Source organism: Prinia subflava, chromosome 19 (assembly GCF_021018805.1).
Source record: "Prinia subflava isolate CZ2003 ecotype Zambia chromosome 19, Cam_Psub_1.2, whole genome shotgun sequence".
NCBI lineage: Eukaryota > Metazoa > Chordata > Aves > Passeriformes > Cisticolidae > Prinia > Prinia subflava.
In genome coordinates, this window is record NC_086265.1 from 13,630,259 (window position 1) to 13,650,970 (window position 20,712).

The 20,712-nt window shown below is 49.1% G+C and overlaps 1 protein-coding gene and 1 pseudogene across 3 annotated transcripts in view; both read left to right on the forward strand.

The window, feature by feature from the left end:
* POLE (DNA polymerase epsilon, catalytic subunit) overlaps positions 1-3,738 on the forward strand; it is a 33,362-nt gene extending 29,624 nt beyond the window's left edge. The window contains exons 39-48 of one of the 3 annotated variants that reach the window (XM_063415794.1): positions 82-255; positions 519-644; positions 1,169-1,301; positions 1,395-1,587; positions 1,678-1,809; positions 1,917-2,110; positions 2,311-2,511; positions 2,791-2,916; positions 3,042-3,131; positions 3,344-3,738. In XM_063415794.1, coding sequence (XP_063271864.1) covers positions 82-255; positions 519-644; positions 1,169-1,301; positions 1,395-1,587; positions 1,678-1,809; positions 1,917-2,110; positions 2,311-2,511; positions 2,791-2,916; positions 3,042-3,131; positions 3,344-3,457 — 1,483 coding nt within the window. In that variant the 3' untranslated portion in view covers positions 3,458-3,738. Of the gene's footprint in view, positions 1-81; positions 355-518; positions 645-1,168; positions 1,302-1,394; positions 1,588-1,677; positions 1,810-1,916; positions 2,111-2,310; positions 2,512-2,790; positions 2,917-3,041; positions 3,132-3,343 lie in introns of those variants that run through there. The other 2 variants (XR_010082681.1, XR_010082682.1) reach the window with 2 other exon arrangements.
* Positions 3,739-3,868: 130 nt separating this feature from the next.
* Positions 3,869-13,886, forward strand: LOC134560145 (olfactory receptor 6F1-like; annotated as a pseudogene).
* The last annotated feature ends 6,826 nt before the right edge of the window (positions 13,887-20,712 follow it).

Below are 20,712 nucleotides of genomic sequence, written 5' to 3' on the forward strand. Positions count from 1 at the left end.
TCCATAAACACGTTCCTGTCAGGAAGGGGGAAGGGGTTACTGGTGGCTGGTGGGGTGATGCTGGTCTCCACTTGCTGGCAGGATTCTGAAGAGCATGGTGGTGAGCTGGGTGAAGGAGATTACGCAGTACCACAACGTCTATGCAGACAACCAGGTCATTCACTTTTACCGCTGGCTCCGCTCTCCTTCCTCCCTGCTCTATGACCCAGCACTGCACCGCACACTCCACAACATGATGAAGAAGCTTTTCCTACAGTAAGTGAGGTCTAAAGTTTGCCAAGCTGCTGGATGGGGAATGGAGAGGTGTGATGTTAGTCACCAGGATGCTGGCACCCACAGTGATCCTCCAGAAAGGTGGGCAGTAGGATGGATCTCTCATCCTCTTTGGGTGACTTCCCTTGCCCAGTGTTGCTGCATGTTGACTCCAGGCTGATGGATCAACACATCCTCTTTGGGTTGCATCTGCCCCTTGGGCTTTGCTCTCCCACCTGCTGACCCCTCCCTGTGCCCTGCTGCAGGCTGGTGGCTGAGTTCAAGCGCCTGGGCTCCTCTGTGGTCTACGCCAACTTCAACCGCATCATCCTGTGCACCAAGAAGCGGCGCATTGAGGATGCCATCAGCTACATGGAGTACATCATCAACAGGTGGGGTGTACCTGGAGGTGAGGCTCCTGGGTGGTGGGGCTGGGACAGGGCTCAAGGCCAGGGAGGAGGATGCTGACTTTTTTTGCCCTCTGATGCATCTCAGAACTGTTTTGTTTTTGGTTTTTTTTTTTTTTGCAAAGCTACTGAAGGGACAAAGCTTCCCAGTTGTCCTGCTGTCATGCCTATCTGTCCCTAGCTGCCCTCTATAGGTAGTATTCTGGGTATCCTCACAGGATTGAATCCTGAAGAGTCTTCCAGGAGAGCCTGAGATGCCCGGCAACTTGTCCCCTGGCTGGCTGGCTGCATCCCAGCTGTGCTATAAGCACCTTGACACAAGAACAGAGAACACCCAAGACTCATTAAGTCCTACCTCAAATGTCCTTGGGCATGACTTTCCCTGGGATCCCTGGCCAGGGGCCCAGTGGGAAAGGGGACACCCCTCTCTCCTGGCTAGCACCACCGCTTCACGGTGTCCCATGGAGATGATGCTGACACAGGGAATGACCGTAGTTTCTTCCCTCCAGCATCCACTCCAAGGAGATATTCCACTCTTTGACCATCTCGTTCTCCCACTGCTGGGAGTTCCTGCTCTGGATGGACCCAGCAAATTATGGAGGTATCAAGGGAAAAGTGGATTCTCGCATCCACTATGGGGAGGTAAGAGATGGGAAGTACCCTGTCCCTTGGGAGCAGAGTAGGGAGGTGTTGGCTGGGCATGAGGGACTGCTATGGCATTGCTGGGACCCCCAGAAGGACACCAGCAAGAGGCAGGCATTGGAGGAGGAGGAGGAGAGTGAGGAAGAGGAGGAGGAGGTGGCGAGGGAAGAAGAGGAGGAGGAAGGGGAGCCAGATGTGGAGGAGCTGCTGGAGAACAACTGGAACATCGCGCAATTCCTGCCCCAGGCCGGCTCCTGCCAGAGCTACTTCTTGATGATTGTATCAGGTGAGCAGTACAGGGAGATGCCGAGGTCATTGTGCTCCACCCCTGTGCCAGCTCTGGATAGGAGCTGGAGCCTTGCCTATGTCTTCCCAGCCTACATCGTGGCTGTGTACCACAGCATGAAGGAGGAACTGCGGCGTAACACCCCTGGAAGCACCCCCATGAAGAGGAGGATCACCAGCCAGGTGTCCCAGGAGGCTCTGGGAGAGCTGAGGGCCATGCCTGGTGAGTGCCAAGCCCTGGAGCAGCACTGCTGCAGGCAGAGAGCCACCCACTTTGCTTGCCCAATGTGCCACCAACCGGTTCAAATGCTATCTACTTCATCCCTCTAGGCATGATCACCTTCTCACAAGATTACGTGGCCAATGAGCTCACCCAAAGCTTCTTCACCATCACCCAGAAGATTCAGAAGAAGATGGCTGGTTCCCGGAATGCCACAGAGCCCTCAGACATGTTCCCAGTCCTGCCTGGCTCCTACCTGCCACTCAACAACCCAGCTCTGGAGTTCATCAAATACGTTTGCAAGGTCAGTGGGGGTAGGCCAGGCTCCTTGGCTGAAGCATTGAGGTTTGAACTGAAATTCTGTCCTCCATTGCTGCAGCTTTTGCCAGGAGGGATCTACAACCAGTTTACTGTGCCTGGAAACAATATGAGGGTCACAAGGATCTGAGCTGTCCTGTGAGAACAGTTTCTGCTGCTAGGCTCACCTGGCTTTTATCCTTGCAGGTCCTCTCCCTGGATGCCAACATAACCAACCAGGTGAACAAACTACGCCGGGACCTTCTACGCCTCATCGAGGTGGGCGAGTTCTCAGAAGCAGCCCAGTTTCGGGACCCTTGCCGCTCCTATGTGCTTCCTGAAGTCATCTGCAGGAACTGCAACTTCTGCAGGGACCTGGACCTGTGCAAGGATCCTACCCTTTCCCAGGTGCAGTCTCTCTTCTAGGGACAATACAGGCCCCAGTACAGCAGTGCTGGAGACCAGCCGATCATCTTATGCCCTTTATCTCTTTATCTCCTCTTTGTTTTGCAGCTCTGCCTGCTGCCCATGATCATCCTCACCTAAAACAAATTTTATGCTCATATTTTCTAGCTGCATGGGATGGATCTCAGCATGCTTGGGCTGTGGCTTATGTTCTGTCCTCTCCAGAAACAAGTTCCACCATCCCAGTGCATAGGGTGCTTACCTCCCTCTCTTTGCCTCTAGGACAGGTTGGTGCTTCCCAGCTGGCTCTGCCCCAACTGCCACGTGCAGTATGATACCAATGCCATTGAGATGGCACTGGTGGAAGCCCTGCAGAAGAAGCTGATGGCCTTTGTGCTGCAGGACCTGGTAAGCACAGGAATACCCCGCTCTGCCCATTGCTGTGATTGTCTGAGCCTGGACACATTCACTTTGCCACTGGCAGAGGAGCTTGGCCTCATCCCCTGACTCATCTGAACCTCCTTGGCCTCCAGGTGTGCAAAAAGTGTCATGGTGTGAAGGAGACACACATGCCTGTGTACTGCAGCTGTGCTGGAGACTTCACCCTCACCATCTCCTCCCAGGTACTTCAACATCTGCCCAGACCAGCCCCAGCTCAGCAGCTCAGTGAGGGGCCCGAAGGTGCCCTGTGCCTCCTCTGCCTCTGCTCTACCTGCATGTCCCCTGGCACCTGCTGCACTGCCCTCTGACCAGCCCTGCCCAGTCATTCCATTGGAGCCCCCAGCTGCCCAGGATGCTGGGCAGCCTCCTTCCTTCCCTGTTCTCTTTTCCCCAGACCTTCATGGACCACATCAGTGTCTTCCAGAACATCGCCCGGCACTATAGCATGGCCTACCTGCTGGAAACCATTGAGTGGCTGCTGCACACCAACCTCCAGCTCCAGCAGTGAGGGATGGGCTTCTCTTCCTGCCTACTCCATGCTCTCACATCTATGGAGAGTGGTACTGGACCCCCTTGGCCAAGGGCCAGACCACAGAGACACTGCACAGCCCTCCTGCAGTGAGGGAAGGGTGGGAGAGCGGTGCTTGGGACTGGGTTGTCTTTGCTCCCAGCTGCCTGGTGGGGTACTTGGGGGTTTCCAGTGGCTGGAGCTGGGCTCCAAGGGTCTGTGCTGGCCCCAGCTGTGGTTTTAATTTTCAGTTTCTGTAAATAAATGGGTAGTAGAAGGCAGATGTAGTTTTTAGGGAGGGAGGAATTAGGCTGTGGATGCCAGTGGCTGTGGTACCACACACCTGACAAGGCCCAAGCACTTGTCAGCTCTCATTCAGGTATTAGTGGGTCTGTCCAGTGAGATGGGGGGGCCTGAGACCCTGTACACATCCCTGCAGCAGGACCAGCAGCCCATGGCTGGAGGCTGTACATGTCCCCACCATGGCAGTGCAGGGCTGGAGGATGGGGACACAGCTGCCAGCTCTGATGCCCGTGTCCCTCCATTTCACTGCAGTGAGCAGCCCTAGGTAAGGTTTATTGATAGCCTGGGCCTGGCAATGGTGGCAGGTGTGCTGCAGGACATGTCCTTCTCTTCCATGTGTGATGCTCCTCATGGAGGCAGCAGGTCCCTCAGAACTGTGATGAACCTGATGGTTTCAGGCAGAGCATGCGTTATCCACCCCACCACCATGACCTTTCCTGCTGTGGAGGATGGGGTGGGGTGGGGTGTGAGGCTGGAGCAACACCAGAGTCATGTCCCCCCACTGAGGAACCATCTAAGGAGGAGACCAATGGGCATTGTGATGGTGGGCCATCACCTGTAGTTGTAGCCAGGGAAGCCAAAGTCCTTTCAGGGTGGAGACAGTTGGAGGAAGAGTGTGGGCAGCACTGGGTGGTCAGACAGGTCCAGTTTGCACTTACATCTGATGATCACATTGACCCCACACAGCAGGCAGGGGCCATTGTCGCAGTCCGCGTGCCTACCCTCAATGTCCAGGAGGCACAGCGGCAAGGAGGCACAACACTCTCCCCCTGGGGAGTTTGTGGCTCCCCACTTGGGAACTCCGATGTTCTCAGTGGTCGCTTTCTGGGGCGCAGAGATGAGGCAGAGAATGAGATGGATTCTTGGGGTGAACTCAGGAGGTTTATTGAAGGTATTGACAACTGAAAAGCTAAGCTCCAAGATGAAAAGGCCCAAGAACCCTGCGCAGGGCTCTGGCAGTGGGTTTTATAGAAGGGGTGGCACAAAGCAAGCAACCAATGAGGGTACACTTAGGGAGGAGTCTAAGGTGGGGAATACAGAACTAAATCCAATGGGGATAACAAAGGGAGGGGAACAATGCAGGGCAGCAAATGATACGTCAAGCAAACGGAGATTGACAGGGAAGGCTCTAGAAACAGGGGCAGGGATACAATGGATTGACAACTGGGAAAGGAGGGGATTAGGGACAGGATAAATGTTTGAGGGCCAATGGGGAAACTTCTAGGGAGTGGCCAGTTGACAGGCAAAGGAATTGACACATTGATTAAGGTACAGAACCTAAGAATAGAACAAACCGATACAAATGAAGGACGGTGCCTGTCTCAAAGAATGGGGGCGGGCAGGTTCAGGGGAGACAAAATTCATATCTAATACACAAATGAAGTAAAAGGCTAGCCAAGAAACACAAACTAAAACACACACCACCACAGGCCATCAGCCCTCACATGCCATGGGCACAACATTCCAAAGGGCATGAGCCCACCACAGCCATGCATCTCAATGGGCACAGGACCACTGCAGCCATGGCATCCTTGTGAGCTTGGCACCAGGAGTTTTAGGGTACCTCAATACAAGATGATAAATCTATTAGAGAGCATCCAGTGAAGGCTGTGAAGATGGTGGAGGGTATAGGTGTGAAGTCATGCATGAGGCAGCTAAGGGCACTGGGTTTATTCAGACCTCATCAGAGGGACTGCAGCTCCTCTTGCAGAGCAGGCACTGATATCTGCTCTGTGAGCAGGAATCGTTCCCGAGGGACCCACGAGGATCAGGCTGGAGATCAGGGAAAGGTTCTTCCCCCAGAGGGTGCTGGTGCTAGAGCTCTGCCCAGGCTCCCCAGGGAATAGGCATGGCCTTGAAGCTGCCAAAGCTCCAGTAGTGTTTGGACAACACTCTTGGGTGCACAAGGTGGGATTGTTGGGCTGTCAGGGCAGGGCCAGAAGTAAGACTTGAGGAGTCTTGTGCGTTCCTTCCAACTCAAAATATTCCATGATTTTATGAGAAGCGCTGACTGGGTGCCAACGAATACCTCTGCAGTCCTTGGAAGATTCCCAGAGGGGGAAGAGCTGTGGGCTGGGCAGACTTGGAGGCAGAATGCAGTTGTACTGGGATGTGTTCTCTCACTCCCCATGCGAGGCAGGCAGGGGGATGCTCTTGCAGGATGCTCTGCTCCTCTGTCCCCTCCCCTTACCCGGCTCCCACTGGAGGCCGCTCCGGAGCGAGACCACCATGCTTCTGCTGCATCCAACACCCGCTTCCCGCACAATTGCCCCTCTCTGGCTCTGTGGCCTCAGCGCCGGCGGCTGCAGGAGCCACTCCACCCTCAGGGGGCTGCAGGGCCAGCTCCAGCAGAGGCCACCTGGGGTGTTCTGCTCTTAGGCAGAAGCTCTCTGTTCGAGGGTCCAGCTGAGACTGCTCCCAAGCACCTCGCAGAGTCTTTTCACTAATACTGATAAATCCTGACATCCTCAGTAGCAATCCCAGACTCCTACAACCTGAGCTGAATTTTCTCTTTGTGAATGAAAATGTATCTGCTGGAATCTCCCTGCAACTTCTCCCCGGCACCTCCCAGTCTTTTCATCTCTAATTTAGGCACTTGATATCCCAGGCAGCAGCCCCATACTCCTCCAGGGAAGCTGCCCAAGATAATTCTCCTCTCTTTGTGGAAGTTGCATCTTCTATGATCCACACGAGGCACCTCCCATGCATCTTCTGGAGTCTTTCTGTCTTTTATTTCAGCACCTGAAATCCCAAATAGCCGCCCCAGATTTTGCCAGGGAAGATGATTCTTCTCAGTTCATGGGACCTACATCCTCAAGGACACACCCAAGACTCCTCCCAGACCTCTCCTGAAGGCTTTACGCAGCTGCTTTAGTCCCCTGAGAACCCAGTAGCAGGTCAAGGCTCCTCCAAGAAAAGTGGCCTGGGATGACTGTTTCTTATTTGGAATGAACTCTCGTCTGGGATCCACCTGAGATTCCTCCCCCTTTTTACAGTGCCCTGTGGTCATGGATAGCAGCCCCACACTCCTCCCAGGAGACCTCCAAGATGATCTTTTTCTTTTGGAGGACTGTATCTTGCATCTGTCTGATGCAACACTGTGGATCATGCACAAGTCTTCTGGTCAAAGGCCCCAGAAATGAGTCTAGGGGCATTTCAAGTATCTTGGATGGTGTATGACACCTTCTAAGACATAAAAGCCTCCTCTCTCATCAGCGTGGTTGAGCCAGTAATGCCCCATCAGAATGGAAGAAAACCCTCAGGCCATGGTGTCACTATTCTGCTACTTTCCCAGGGCTGGGGCATTTAACTGGTCTGAGCCAGTTGTGTAAGGGAGCACATTGGCATGATGAAAAGCAGTATCCCACCTCTTCCCTGGCTCAAAGCCCAGCTTGCATCCCTCTCCCCCTGGGCTGTTCCCTTGTTGTCAGCAAAGTGCTCAGGATGATCTGTCTGCTCCATGGCATTCCCAGCCACCAAGGTCAAACTTGGAGATTCTCCTTTTCATCCTTTTTGTAGAAGGACATCACATTTGCCAAGCCCCTGGTGAGCCAGGATTTCTGATAGATGATAAATAAAAAAGAAGACCACTTGCTTAAAGGACAAGATGCTTCCTTAAAGTTAAAATAATGCCTGTGCCAGTTAAAACAAAAATATTTTTCTTTAGATTTAATTAAATTATTTACTTTATCCCCTAAACAATGGATGCACAACTTGCAAGTGTTGTCCTTAATTCTGTGAAGGCATTTTCCAGACTAAGAAATCCAAATATCTGTGGCTTCAGCCAGCTCAGTCCTCCTCTGCTGCCCTCACAATGACACCATCCCACAGCCACCACTTAGGGATCTCTCTGTTAATGATTCATCAGTCACTTTTCTTCTTTCTGAGGTCTGTCCTATCTATCTAATTCTTGGTCAGATTTCCTCTACTGATTCTTATCTGTAATTCAACTCCTCTACCTGTCTATCGGTCCCATGGTTACATATCCCAGTTTGTTTGTGTCTCTAGATTGCATGTCCACCTGTATCAGGCTGATTTACAGGTAGTTTAGGGTTGGACAAAAAACATTGATTTAAACATGGCATGGTTTTTGATACATTTTGATTTCTGAAGCTGTTGTCATGGTTTAGAAATTGTATTCTCCAAGGTGGTACTCCCACTAAAACTACACACCCCTCCCCTCTCCAGCTGGAGGTACAAAAGGCAAAGATACCGGGTTGAGATAAGAACAATTCATGGGAAACAGCAAGGAGATAAAATGAACAGTAGCAGCAACAATACTAATAACAAAAGGTATAAGAAAAAAGATTATTCACATGGGAAAACTACCCCTAATAGATACAACAGATGTTTTCTCAAAAGGAAGGAAGCCCTTCTCAGGAGAGAGTCCCTTTCCCCTGCCCCCAGCGATGACGTGAGGTGGTATAAAATAACATTGGGGTCCTGGACATGCCCGCTCCTGGCTACTACAAAAATGGCCCTTGTCCTGACCAGAACCAGGACACCCTTCATGCAAGTAAGCTTACAGGAAAGGCACTGGACAGACCTGAAGCCCTCACGGGACCTTCCCAGCTGTGTTCTGTTGTGCTCTGGCAGAGGTAGGTGACAGAGAAGATATCACCAGATACAGCTTAGTCCTTGTTGCCTGAGCAGGAAAATGACCGGCTCCAAGCTGCCCAGAAACTACTTTGCCTCAGGGATTGTGCTACCTCACATGGAACAGTGTCAGATTCCCCAGCAGAGGCAGAGATGGATCACATTCATTTGACGCAGACCAATTTAACTTCTCAGGCTTAAACTGACAAAGAAATTAAACAGTTTCCTCTTGTGCTCAGTAAAGCCATGATTCTTGGAGCCCTTCCCAGAGGAGCCTCATCTACTATCCAAGCTCTGGCTCTGTGGAGAGTTTCAGGCAAGAACAAGCTCACCATGGTTCCTGCACTGTGAAACTCCTGAGGGTAAATCACACACCATGTAGAGGGTGAGGTGGTGTAAGGATGTTTTAACAAGGTATGCTGAGAGCTGATAGTGTTAAAGCTGTTCCAGGACACCAAGGTGTCCCTGCAGGCAGGTTAGAATAGAAAATCAGAGGCACAATCTTCCGGATGACAGAATGGAGAGAGACAGAGAGGCCAGGGACAGGTGCCAGTCCCACCCCAAAGGGTGACCCTTTCTGCCACCCCTCAGCCAGACACTCACTCTGGTTAGCAGAAGGTAGTTGGTAGACAGGGGGCACTGACCTAGCATCGAAGGAGTGCAGAAATAAGGCTGTGACACATGGAAGTGGCCCTCCTTCCTCTGGAGGAGCCAGCAGCAGAAGCTCTCAGGGCTGTGAACAGGTCAGGCCTCCTCATGTGTTGCAGCCCAACAGCCCCCTCCCTTAGGACAGCACTCCCAGAAACTGCTGCTCTATCTGTGGTACATGCAGAGTTTTAGGGATGCAGTAGGACCTGCAGACAACCCTCAGAGGGTCCCTGTTGTTACTGATTTTCAGACGGCACGTGACTCTCCATGATGGTAAAGATGAGAGCAAACTTTATTCTTCTAAATTCTACTTTTACAGAGTAGTTTGGTACAAAGAACATGATTGGTTATGCAGCGTCTACACCCTTTTGTAAACATTTCTTTCCGGTAAACATGTTGGAAAAACACCACCTGTGGATGGTTTCTCACTTTCCAAGGTTTGTTTGAATTCCTCCTTAAGATTTCTCAGGCTAACATGAGAAAGTTGCTCACCTGCCTTTCGCACAGACACTGGCAGAGCCTGAAGGCTAAGTTCAGACCAATGTCAGGTCCACAGCTCCCTTCACATGACTCTCAGGAAAAATAGTATTTCTCAGTCCTAAGGGTATCCCCTTGCAGGTCACTGGAAATCTGGCCCAAAGAGAACGTTCCCACCTATTTTGTGTGAAAGCTCATCCGTACCCAGAGCAATTCCCCACTCACCAGACCCCAAAGCTGGAGTGGCTGCTCAGCTGGAAATCCCTGCCACTGGACCCTTTTATCCCTGAACCTTTCCTTACCAGAGGCTTTCCTGGGTGATGCCTTTTCTCCAGCCTCTGTCTCCCCTGTAAGGTTTCCAGAAATGGAACAGTGTTTTCAAGCCATGGAAAACACCATATTGCTGTAAGTTCAGTCAGCATCAGGTTTTGATGGCTAAATACAGGTGAATCCCATCTTCAATCTCTCTCATGCCTAAGGTCTATGTGTTAAACAGCCTTTCATCAAGGTGTTTCCACAGTGAAATCTGCCCAAATCATGACAAAATCAACATTGAAAATCAACCCTGAAAACTGATCCTTTCAAGCTTCAGTGACTGCCTAGAAACAGACAGTTGAACAAGTGAGCCAAAATCTCATTTCTTGATCACCAGGATGGTGCTTCTTTGTTTGCATTGTTTGCTTTTCATAGGGTTGAAGGAATGGTCATGTATAGCTGTGGAAGCATCAGGAGAAACAAAAAGCAGAATACTTCCAAAAGGAGCAAATGCTGATGGCAGCCAGATTAGCAGCCCAGCAAAAGACCCCTGCATGTGAAGTGCAGCTTCTCAGAATATCCAGATAACAGACCAGGGAAGGATTGGCAAGACGGGGGTGTGTGAATAAACAGACTGGTCTCAGAGTGGAAGAAATCCTCAAGCCATTAAGTGTTGAGGTTGGGAAGGTAAAGAACTGGGCAGGAATTATAACACACCCAGACAAGAAAACAAACAACAGCAAAGCCAGTCTCTTTCAGAGATGGGAGTCAAGAACCTCTACCTGAGAGGTATCAGAAAGGAGACTCAAAATCTGAACATGACTGCCAACCTAGGAAGAGTCTACGAAGTGTGGGAGTGATGGAAAGCCTGGCATTCCTCACCTTGAGTGTCGTCACAGGGGATCTGGAAGCCTAACAGATGAGGTGAACTCTGGCATCACGGGGTCTGGCAGTTGTGCAGTTTCCTTGGAGACGCCTTCCCTGAGACTAGGGAGCAAGACAGAAGGAATGTGGGTGCGGGAAAATTTTTCTCCTTCAGTTCAGTTTTAGAGCAAGGCTACCTTCTCTTCTAAAAGGCCTCCGATTAAACTCTGTAATCTTGTTGCAATTTTGCAACATTATTCTCTACAACTTTGTCAAATCCAAGAGATTTGTAATGACTTCTGATCCAGGTCCCTGGCAGAGATGTGAACCCCTGAAAGTGAACACAACCCTTTTCACCATTCTGGAAACCCCTTGGACAAACACAGATGCTATTCAGACAAAAGAAAAGGCACTGGGGGAGTGAGGTGGAAAATTTCCTGATCCCCATGAGCAGCACAAACTTGTCCCGGATTTCAGGACACCATAGTTGGAGAAGAGTGTAATTCTCAGCAGTGACTCCAGGGGTTTAGGCAAAGAAATTAAATAACACTGCCTCATCCACTTACGCACTTGGCCTGGATGAAGTTCACAGCACAGTCCCAGACCTTCCAGTCAATAGATTAAAAATAGGCCCATAGATTACAGTTTAAAGGCAGGGAGAGGAGATGAATGGACGGGTTGGTATGTGCAGGCATAAAATATGGGCATACAAACTGATGGATGATGTGAGAAATTTTGCAGCCGTGAAAAGAACTGGTTTTTTGGCAAAGCTTTTACAACCTGCACTGAAAATTGAACTGATAAAATACATTAATTTTTTTCTTATTTCTGGGTTTTTCCTGTCTTCATATCTTCAAAATATTAAATGAAATTCCTTTCAACTTTAGGTTATCTTAGGGAAAGACTGGGGGAGAATAGTCATTGTTAAATACAGAGGATTAATTCTGTCTTAATTTCTTTACCCTGATCTGTTAGAGAGCAGATGTTGAACTTGCTCAGGTTCTGCCTAGCTCATTACAGGCATCAAGAGCTGATTTATCTCCATCACAGTTTCCTCTGTCTGAGAGTTTATGATGTCTTCTCATAGCTGATGAGCAGAGATCCAGGCTGAGACATGACTCATTAACCAGCAGCAGTAAAGGGTTTGGTGGGGAACCAGCTGCCTGGAAGTGCCCATTTCTCTCCCTTAATTATGACCAGCTCCAGTGAAGAAGACATCATTGTCCCATATCATATGAAAGTGCCAAAGCCATGATAGTCTGGAGTAGATGTCAGCATCTGTGACATTGTCTTGGGTTATGTAACCAAACAAAAAATGTGTATTTTATTTTATCTGTAGAAAGCAGTTGGGAGATGGTTTCTCTTTTTCTTTATCTCTTGTAACTCCAGGGGGAGGAGGCCAGATGCCTTCTGATAATAGGCCAGCTGTTAAACCAGGTGGGGCAGTGTTTGTGATCTCTGTCACCACTGCCCACCCTCGGGGGATATCTTCTGTTAATGGGCCATTAAGGCTCACCAGTGACTGACACATTCCATCATCCCACTGGGAGATGCTCCACCCAGTGGGGAGGAGACAACCATTCCCTACCCAGATAAAAATGGGGACACGGGGACCCCAGACATTCCTCTTTTCCACGGGATTCTCAGAGGAAGACCGGACTCATCTCACCACCACTACAGGATCATCTCTACTCCAACAGAACCACATCTATCACTCCAAGGAGGACTTACTTGGACTGCTTCCAACACCCTGATGGGTGTTGGGATGGCTGATGGGATGTCAGGTTGTATTCCTGACTCGGTCAGGGTTTTCTAGGACTTTTGTTTGCTTGCTTGTGGTGTTTTTTGGGGGTTTGTATGTTTGTTTGTTTGTTTGGGGATTTCTTGTTGGTTTTTTGTTGGGGTTTTTTGTTTGTTTGTTTGTTGTTTTGGTTTTGGGGTTTTTTTTATTACTGCATTTAATATTCCTAGTAAAAAACTGTTACTACTATTCCCATATTTTTGCCTGAAAGCTCCTAATTGCAAAATTGTAATAATTTGGAGAGGAAGGGGTTTTACATTCTCCATTCCAAGGGAGACTTCAGTTTTCCCTGATAGATACCTGTCTTTCCAAACCAAGACAGACATTTGTGCTCTGAATATAAGCCAGCCTTGTTCCCCTCAAGACCAAGGGAGAGTGAGCCAGGTTTTTCCATAGTTGCCTCTGCTTTCTGCATGCCCAGCCCCTGCAGTGGGGTCTGCTGTTTCGGGCTGGATGTGCAACAGAAGTCGACCCAAGTGAAGTTTATCCTGGCTGGATTCCCTGGTTCTCAACATGTGCAAGTATTCCTGTTTGTCTTCTTCCTCTCTGTATATGTCCTGAGTCATGGCCAATCTCTGCATTATTGTGCTCGTGAGTACTTATCATCAACTCCACCACCCTATGTACTATTTTCTCTGCAATTTTGCCTTCTTGGAGATCTGGTTCACCACTGCCTGCATCCCCAACACATTGGCCAATCTTGTCTCACAAAACCAGTCCATCTCCTCCACAGGTTTCCTCCTTCAGATCTACTTTGTCCTCTATTTTGTTGTACAGAATATTTCTTCCTTGTAGTCATGGCATATAATCACTAGTTGGCCGTGTGTTACCCCCTGAGCTACAGCAGCATCATGACCAGCACTCTGTCTGGGGGGGCTGGCAGTGGGCTCTTGGGTGGGTGATTTCCTGGTCATTTCAGCAGCCGTGTCTTTGATTTCCAGGTTGTCTTTCTGTGGCTCTAATGTCATCAACCATTTCTTCTGTGACATTTCTCTGTGGATAACTCTTTCCTGCACAGATATCACACTTGTTGAGCTGGTGTGCTTTGTCCTGTTTGCCATTGTCATCCTCGGCTCCTGTGTTGTTACCCTGACCTCCTTTATTTCTATCATCTCCACTGTACTGAAGATCCCATCTGCTCAAGGCCAGTGAAGATCCTCCTCTACTTGTTCTTCCCATCTCATGATAGTAATTATTTGGTACTGCTCCACCATCTTCCTCCATGTGAAGCCATGCATCAAAGCTTCATTGGAACTGACTAAAACAGTCACCATCTTAAATACAGCTGTAATACCACTGCTAAACTCCTTCATGTACACATTCAGAAACAGAGGTGAAGAACATCTTGACAAAAGCTTTACCTAGGTAGACAAACAACTGTGTCCAAAGGTCTTGTCCAGGACTGTCTTCACCAGTCTAGCAGAAAAGAAAATCTTCAGAGACATCCCAGATTCCAAAGAAAGACTTCTGTTAGAAAGAGATGGAACTGTTCTCAGCTCTTAGCATTAATTAGCATTAATATAAATATTCATGACACAATCTTCACAGGTTTCACTTGCATCAACAAAAAGAATTTCACACATAAAAGTGAAAATAACCACTCCAGCTGTCTAGAGGCAGCAGATTTACACACTTCTCATCCCTGGCCCCTCTGCCACAGTTATAACACAGCAACTGGCCACATCCAGCCCTCTGGTGTTCAGGACATGCCTTTATTACACTTCCAGAACACAATAAATGTGTGCCAGCAGCACAGCCTCAAAGCTATCTTTGGAAATAAACCAAGCTGTCAGCTGTCTTTCCAGAAGCCATTTGTGCTGCCAGATTGGCAGTGAGCTGCAAAAACCGAGATATGCACTCAGACCAGCAGGGAATCTGAATCATTTATTCAAAGAAATGAGCTGGTTTTACACACTTTTTCAAGGCATAGTATTTCCTTACACAGTAATTCTCAGTATGTGGCCTATCCCATGTTGCCATGTCAGCAACACACTTTCTTAATGTCCTTCTATGGGGTGATCACGCATTGTTCACCTGTCTGTCAGCTTCTAGCAGGCTCCTGTCCATAGGGCTCTGCCGCGTGGCACCTCCTCCTCCTCCTAAGGTCAGGCGCATACAAGCCTCTCTGTGCTGCCATGTGCTGCTGCAGGCATGTCCCACAGCCTGCAGCTTAACTCCATCTCATCTCTTTCCAGTGTGAGCCTGTTACCACTGGAAGTTCAAGTGGTGATGGAAAGCTCTTTCTCCCTTTCCAAGAAGACCAACTGTGCTGTTTCTTTTGCTTCTGCCTCAGGCTGCAAATATAATTGTCTCTTCAGGCTGTGAACCAAACTGATGGAAGCAGGTACCACACCTTAGCCTTGCCTGTCCTCCTCTTGGAAAGCACAGACTGTAGTCAGCGAAAGTAAAAAGAAAAGTGGAGAAATAAAATAAAAATGATGATGATGATGATGATGATAATAATAATAAAAGTAACAATTGTAAATATCTGTCCTTCGATCATTCTCACACTCAGAAGCTTCCATTTTTTTAACACTAATCTCATTTCCCTCTTCTTTCTTTTCCATCTTCACAGTTCAGTCTCTCACAAGGGACCTCCTGGTATCTGGGATGCAGGATGGCAAAGGAATCCTCAATGCATCCTCAGGATGCTCAATCCTGGACTTGTCTGTATTCCCAAAGCCCTTTCAGACCACCTGCTGTTGCCTCCCTCCCCACCAATTCTTATCCTGGGGCTCTGGGCATTGTCTGCAGCACAGGAGAAACCTGAACCAGCAGTGCAGAAGGAGCCTCTGGCCATCCCAGCACCCATCTGGGATACAGTAGGAAGCTGGGGCTGTTTTTAAGGTAGTTTTTCACCTCTGACAGCAGTCCTAATTAGTTTCTTGAATGTCCTTTGTTCTTTGCACCTGAACTAGCCACCTTTGGAGTCCTGCTTGTGTCGTGAAGGCAGGGCAAGACAGAAGAGGTGGCACCAGCTCTCTGAGCAAAGGGCAGGTGGCCCATCTCCAAGGCAGGTTCAGCACATGGTATAGTGAATTTGGGGCAAAGGGGCACTCTGGCTTCCAAGCAAACAGTCACATCCAGTGCTGGTGGGTTCTCTGGCACAGCTTCCTTGGCAGGGATGGAACTGAAGGTGGCTGTAGGCAAGCATGGGCTCTCCAGGGGGCTGGTGGCAATGGCAAGACAGGTGAGCAGGACACTGCTGCCCAAGGTGGGGTGACAGCCCTGCATACCCATGTCCTTCCAGTGGGCAGAGGGCTGCCGCTGGTTTGGGGGTGACCTGATGCTTTAGAGGCTACCTAGAACAGAAGCTAGACAGTGTTAAAGCAATAAAGTAGGAATTTATTTAAAAGGTTTTTGAAGGATACACCTTGGGCAGTACAAGAGCCCAGCTGTGGCTCCACCCAAGATGGGCAGGTAGTCATGAGTTTTTACACTTTTATAAGTTTTGGTCCATTTACATATTGGGGTTAATTGTCCAATTACAGCTTCAAGTTATGCAGTCCCATGCTCCCAGATTGCTCTCCTCAATTCGCTCCTGTTTGTACTTTTTGGGCACGAAGCTGCAACAGTGACCTTGGTTCTCAGCCTGGAAAAGGACTGTTTTGTCTAGCTATGCTGTGAAGAGATCTTGCTAACACTTTAAATGAATTTCATACTAATACAGTTAAGAATCTGGAAAATATGAAAGCTAAAACTTAAGGCATCAGTCCCCAGGTAGGCGTATTTGTGCCTCAAGCTGATCAAGAGCAGGGCCAGCACGTGACCCAGTCCCTGCTGTGTGCCCTGGTACATGGTCAGGGAATAGTCTCTGCAGTGTCCATGAGGAGAGCTGTCCCACGGGGGTGCCAGGGCTCTCCTGGCCCAGCCAGAGCTGCATTCTCTCAGTGTGTGAGGATTGTGAAATACGAAGTTGTGTTTCGTGTCAGGGAAATAAAAAAAATCTGTAATTGTAATTGTAGAACACGGCCATGGGACAGTTATAAAGATGAGGTCTAATAAACAGTCGAGGAAAGCATGGAAGAAGGTTTTTGAACAAACTTTGCTTGTTGCAATTACCTATTATAAATCTCAAGCTATTCTGTGATAAGTGTCTTTGAATTATAACTTTAGAAGCTTGTTTTGTATTAAAGAATTTTAAACTATAGTTTTAGAATGTAAAAAGGCTTTCTCACAGACTGGTAAAAAAACCCAAAACATCTTGGATACAGAAGAAAAGATTTCAGCTCGCTGATTTATGGTTCTTGAAAAAGGAAAACTGAACATCACTATCAAAGACTGGTAGACCTGGAAAATAGAAGCTGGACCCCACATCTGGAAGCTGGACCCCACCACCTGGAATACATATCCTGGAAGTACATCCTGGAATATTGAAATTTAAAATAGACCACAATAGGTATTGAATAATGATGTTAAATATTGGAAATAGAAACTGCTGAGAAAAGCTTATGAACACGTATGAATACAGCCAATAAAATACCAGCAAGGTCAGCAATCGGTGTACAGTCAGAAGGGAAAATCCTTCCACTGTACCCAGCGTGCTGTCTTTGCTCACACTTTACCATGCTAATTAATCAATTATTAAATTGAATGGCTGCTTGATATATTGGCCGTGTCAAGCGTCTCATTTCTAACAGGATCTTCCTCATCAGAGACTCCATGTCAGAGCACCCAGCCCTGCTCCTGCTCAGCAGCACAGGGCCACAGAACTCACACTGCTGGACCCTGGACATGCTCCTGGAGGTACTGGGGACTGGTCCAGCTGCAGGTGGGGAAGAGGGACAAGTTGAGGTGGGATGGGACATAGCACAGAGCGCCCTGGGTGTCCAGGGTCTGCAGTCCCTTTTCCCTGAGGGGCAGCATTTGCTGATGGGTGCTGGGAGTGGCCATGATTGTGCTGCAGAGGTGGCATCGCAGGAGTGAAGGAGGCTCTAGCAGACCTCAGACCTGCCCCTGCCCACTGGAGCTGGGGATCGATGCTGATGGGAAATATGGCTACTAATGTCTTTACAAACGACTTGATGGGTGAGGGTCTTTAGGAGAAAGAGGTGTTAATGTCTCTACATCAAGCTGCAAGTTTCTTGCAGAACCAAAACAATTTGACCCAGACAACTTGAACTTGTGGGCTTCGGGGTCATAGGAGAAATGGGTTCACACAAATCTATTGCAGAACCTAGACAGTGTGAAATTCCAAACTTTGGGGGAAAATGTCTTGATACATATTCAAAAGGGAATATGTGGTCGGCGGTTCGGGAAGGCTGTACCTTCCTAGTTCCTCAGCCAATGGGGAAGGGAAGAGGGTAACATATGGCCAAGAGTTTAGGGTAAAAGGAGGCTGCATCCTCCAAAACAGAGAGAGAAACCGCACAGGGGTGTGTACCAGTAGACTCTCTGCCTTTACTCAGAAATGTTGCAGGACTCTTCTGTCTCCTTTATAGACACTGGTTTTTCATAGTGTGGCTTTTCTGCACAATCTTCAGCTGCTACAGCACCTCCTTCTTTTCCCTTTCTGCCCCATACAGCTCCCTGCTCCACCTCTGTTCTGGGCCAGTCAGGGTTGCCTCCCTCTGCGCCAGCTCCTCACAGCTACACGCACTGGCTGCTGCTGCTGCTACTCCCTTTTGAGTTCTAGAACACTTTGGGTTCCAGTGCAAGCCCACAGCTTCAGAGAAGCTGGCCTTTAACTTGTGACAGGTCTTGCCACAGCATACAAAGCATCTCAAAGTCGCTGTTAACTTTGATATCTAATGACAGTTCCTTGATGATGGCCCTGGTAGCTCATCCCTTCCTCTCCCAAATTGCAAAGATGTCAGGTTTGCCTGTTCTTGGTTTAATTACCCTTCATTCAAAGATTCCCAGAGATTTTTTTCATTCCTCCGCTGTGCACAGTGATCCCTGGAGGGCTGCAGAAATGCTACAGCAGCAGCAGTCATCTCCTCTGGGGTGTTTAGAGGGAACACCCTCTCAGAGGGCTGTCCTGAGCCTTCCCGCAGCCAGGTTTTACTCTAGAAAAGACACAGCTGAAAAGTTCCAATGATCAGTGACCTAGCTGAGCAGTGATCAAAAAAAGCAACACTTTATCCCACTGAAGCCTAACAGAGACCTTTGTTGAAAAAAAACCAGTGTCCCAATAAGTTCTTTTGTAACAAACACAAAAGTTTTGGTACAAAATAAGAGGCTTCTGATTAACTAAATAAAAATGTAAACAAGCAACAAGAGCAGACAATGTTTTGCCTTCTTTGGGCAGGAAACCAGAATGTCCCTCTGCTCTATAAAGGACACCCTTCTCATCAAAATGAAGAGCTCTGGGATGCACCACAAGGCAGTCAGTGCTCACCAGGCTCTGACAGCAGTCCAATGTGGGCAGTTCAGCTCAGATTAATGCTTGCACTACTTCAGCGCTCCCAAGAAGCATCTGGACCCCACCTGCCTCTCAGGAAATGTCTACAGATTCCAAATATTATCCTCAAAAAAAAAAAAAAAAAAAAAAGGAAAGGGAAAAAAAAAGAAAAAAAAAGTGGTTTTTATGTTGAGCTACAGGAAATGGGAAGTCCTTAAGCTTCTGGAATAAAAGCTTGCATTTTATTATCCAAAACCACTGTAGAGTGCAAGCAGAGACAGTAGGAAAAGTGAATGTGGATCCCTACAAACCCTGCTCCATCCTGAGGAAACCTCTTTGGTGCTATGTCCAGGCTGGGACTCCAGGTAAATACATAAAGAATGTCACTGACACACAGAAGTAAATCAAGTGCAGACCACCAGGACTGCTGGGGCTGGAAGTAAGGGATGCATGAGGGGAGGGCGAACTGGGAACTGGGTTTGTTCATTCTGGAGTATCAAAGGCTTTGAGGATCCCAGTTGCTGCTTTCAGAACCACCGGCCTAATGAGAAGATGCCAAGGGGACAGTGCTTGGTCCTTAGAGGTGCATGGTGATAGGACAAGAGTTGATGGGCACATGATAGAACATGGGGAATTCCAGCTGGAATTCCAACAAGAGAGAAAAACTACCATGAGATGGCTCAAGTGCTGGAACAGGGCCCAGAGAGTCTGTGGGATCACAGCTCAAACTAGAGGAGGACCTTGAGCAACCCTTCCTAATGGAATCTGCTTGGAGTGGGAAACTTCTCTGGGACCTCTGAAGGTCCCTTCCTGCCTACATTGTTCTGTGATACACTCAGCAGCAGTGACAACACAGACTTGGCAAGAAAACCTCCAATAGACTTCAATGAAACCAAGTTGGTGACCACAGCCTGGCCCACGGCTGATACCAGGTGAGAGGAACACCCCATAAGAAAAGGAGGACAGAGCTCTTGTGCTAGAAGGTAACCAATTACAAACCTAGCCCGCTCTCTAGATTTGTCATTGTACTCCACATCTTTGTGTGGGAAGAGGTTTGTTCAGGTCTGTTTGGAGGACAACCTGTAGGAGCCTACTAGGTGCACAGAGCAGATGTGTTCACCTCACACTGAGCAGTTCTGGCAAAGTGCAGACAGTCTGCCCATCACCCCCAGGCTGCTGGGGGTGGACTGCGGAGTCCCCTTACGCCCTCCTTCCACAGTCCATCCTGCTTTTCCAGCTGATGGCCGGAGGACATGCAGTGGGACAAGGAACTTGGTGAGGCGGTTGGAGAACAAAGGACAGGCAGGAAGTGTATCGCGGCAAGTTTCAAAGCAGTGGCAGCAAGTGAGAAACCTGTGTGGAAAGAAAAGCTGTCCAGCTTACAGAGATTTGGGTGCATGGGGACAGATTTGCTCGTCTCTCTGCAGCTCTGACAATCCACCAGGTAAGGTCTGTGTTTCCAAACAGCTTCTTCACAAAGTAAATGAATTAGCTTGGAAGGGATCCCTGGCGGTCTGCTCCAAGCCCCGTTTCTCAAAGCTGAGCCTTCAGCTCTAACACAACACCGTGACTCTGTGCCATTCCCTGGCAGAATGCCGAGCTGCTGGACCCCTACACAGGGACTACAGGGACCCAGGGAACAGTCCCTGCCGCCAGGAGCTCCCGTATCCCGCCGGGACAGGGACCCAGCTTTGTCCCGGTCTCGGCGGGCTGGGCTCCCCACCCAGGCCCTCGGCAGCGCCGGCGGCTGCAGGAGCCAAACGGCGACAGGTGGCGCTTGCACGACGGCACCGACCGGCTCCTTTCGGCTCCCTTCGGCTGCTTTCGGCTGCCTTCGGCTGCCTTCGGCTGCCTTCGGCTGCCTTCCTTCGGCTGCCTTCCTTCGGCTGCCTTCCTTCGGCTGCCTTCCTTCGGCTGCCTTCCTTCGGCTGCCTTCCTTCGGCTGGTCTGCGCTGCATTCAGCGGGAT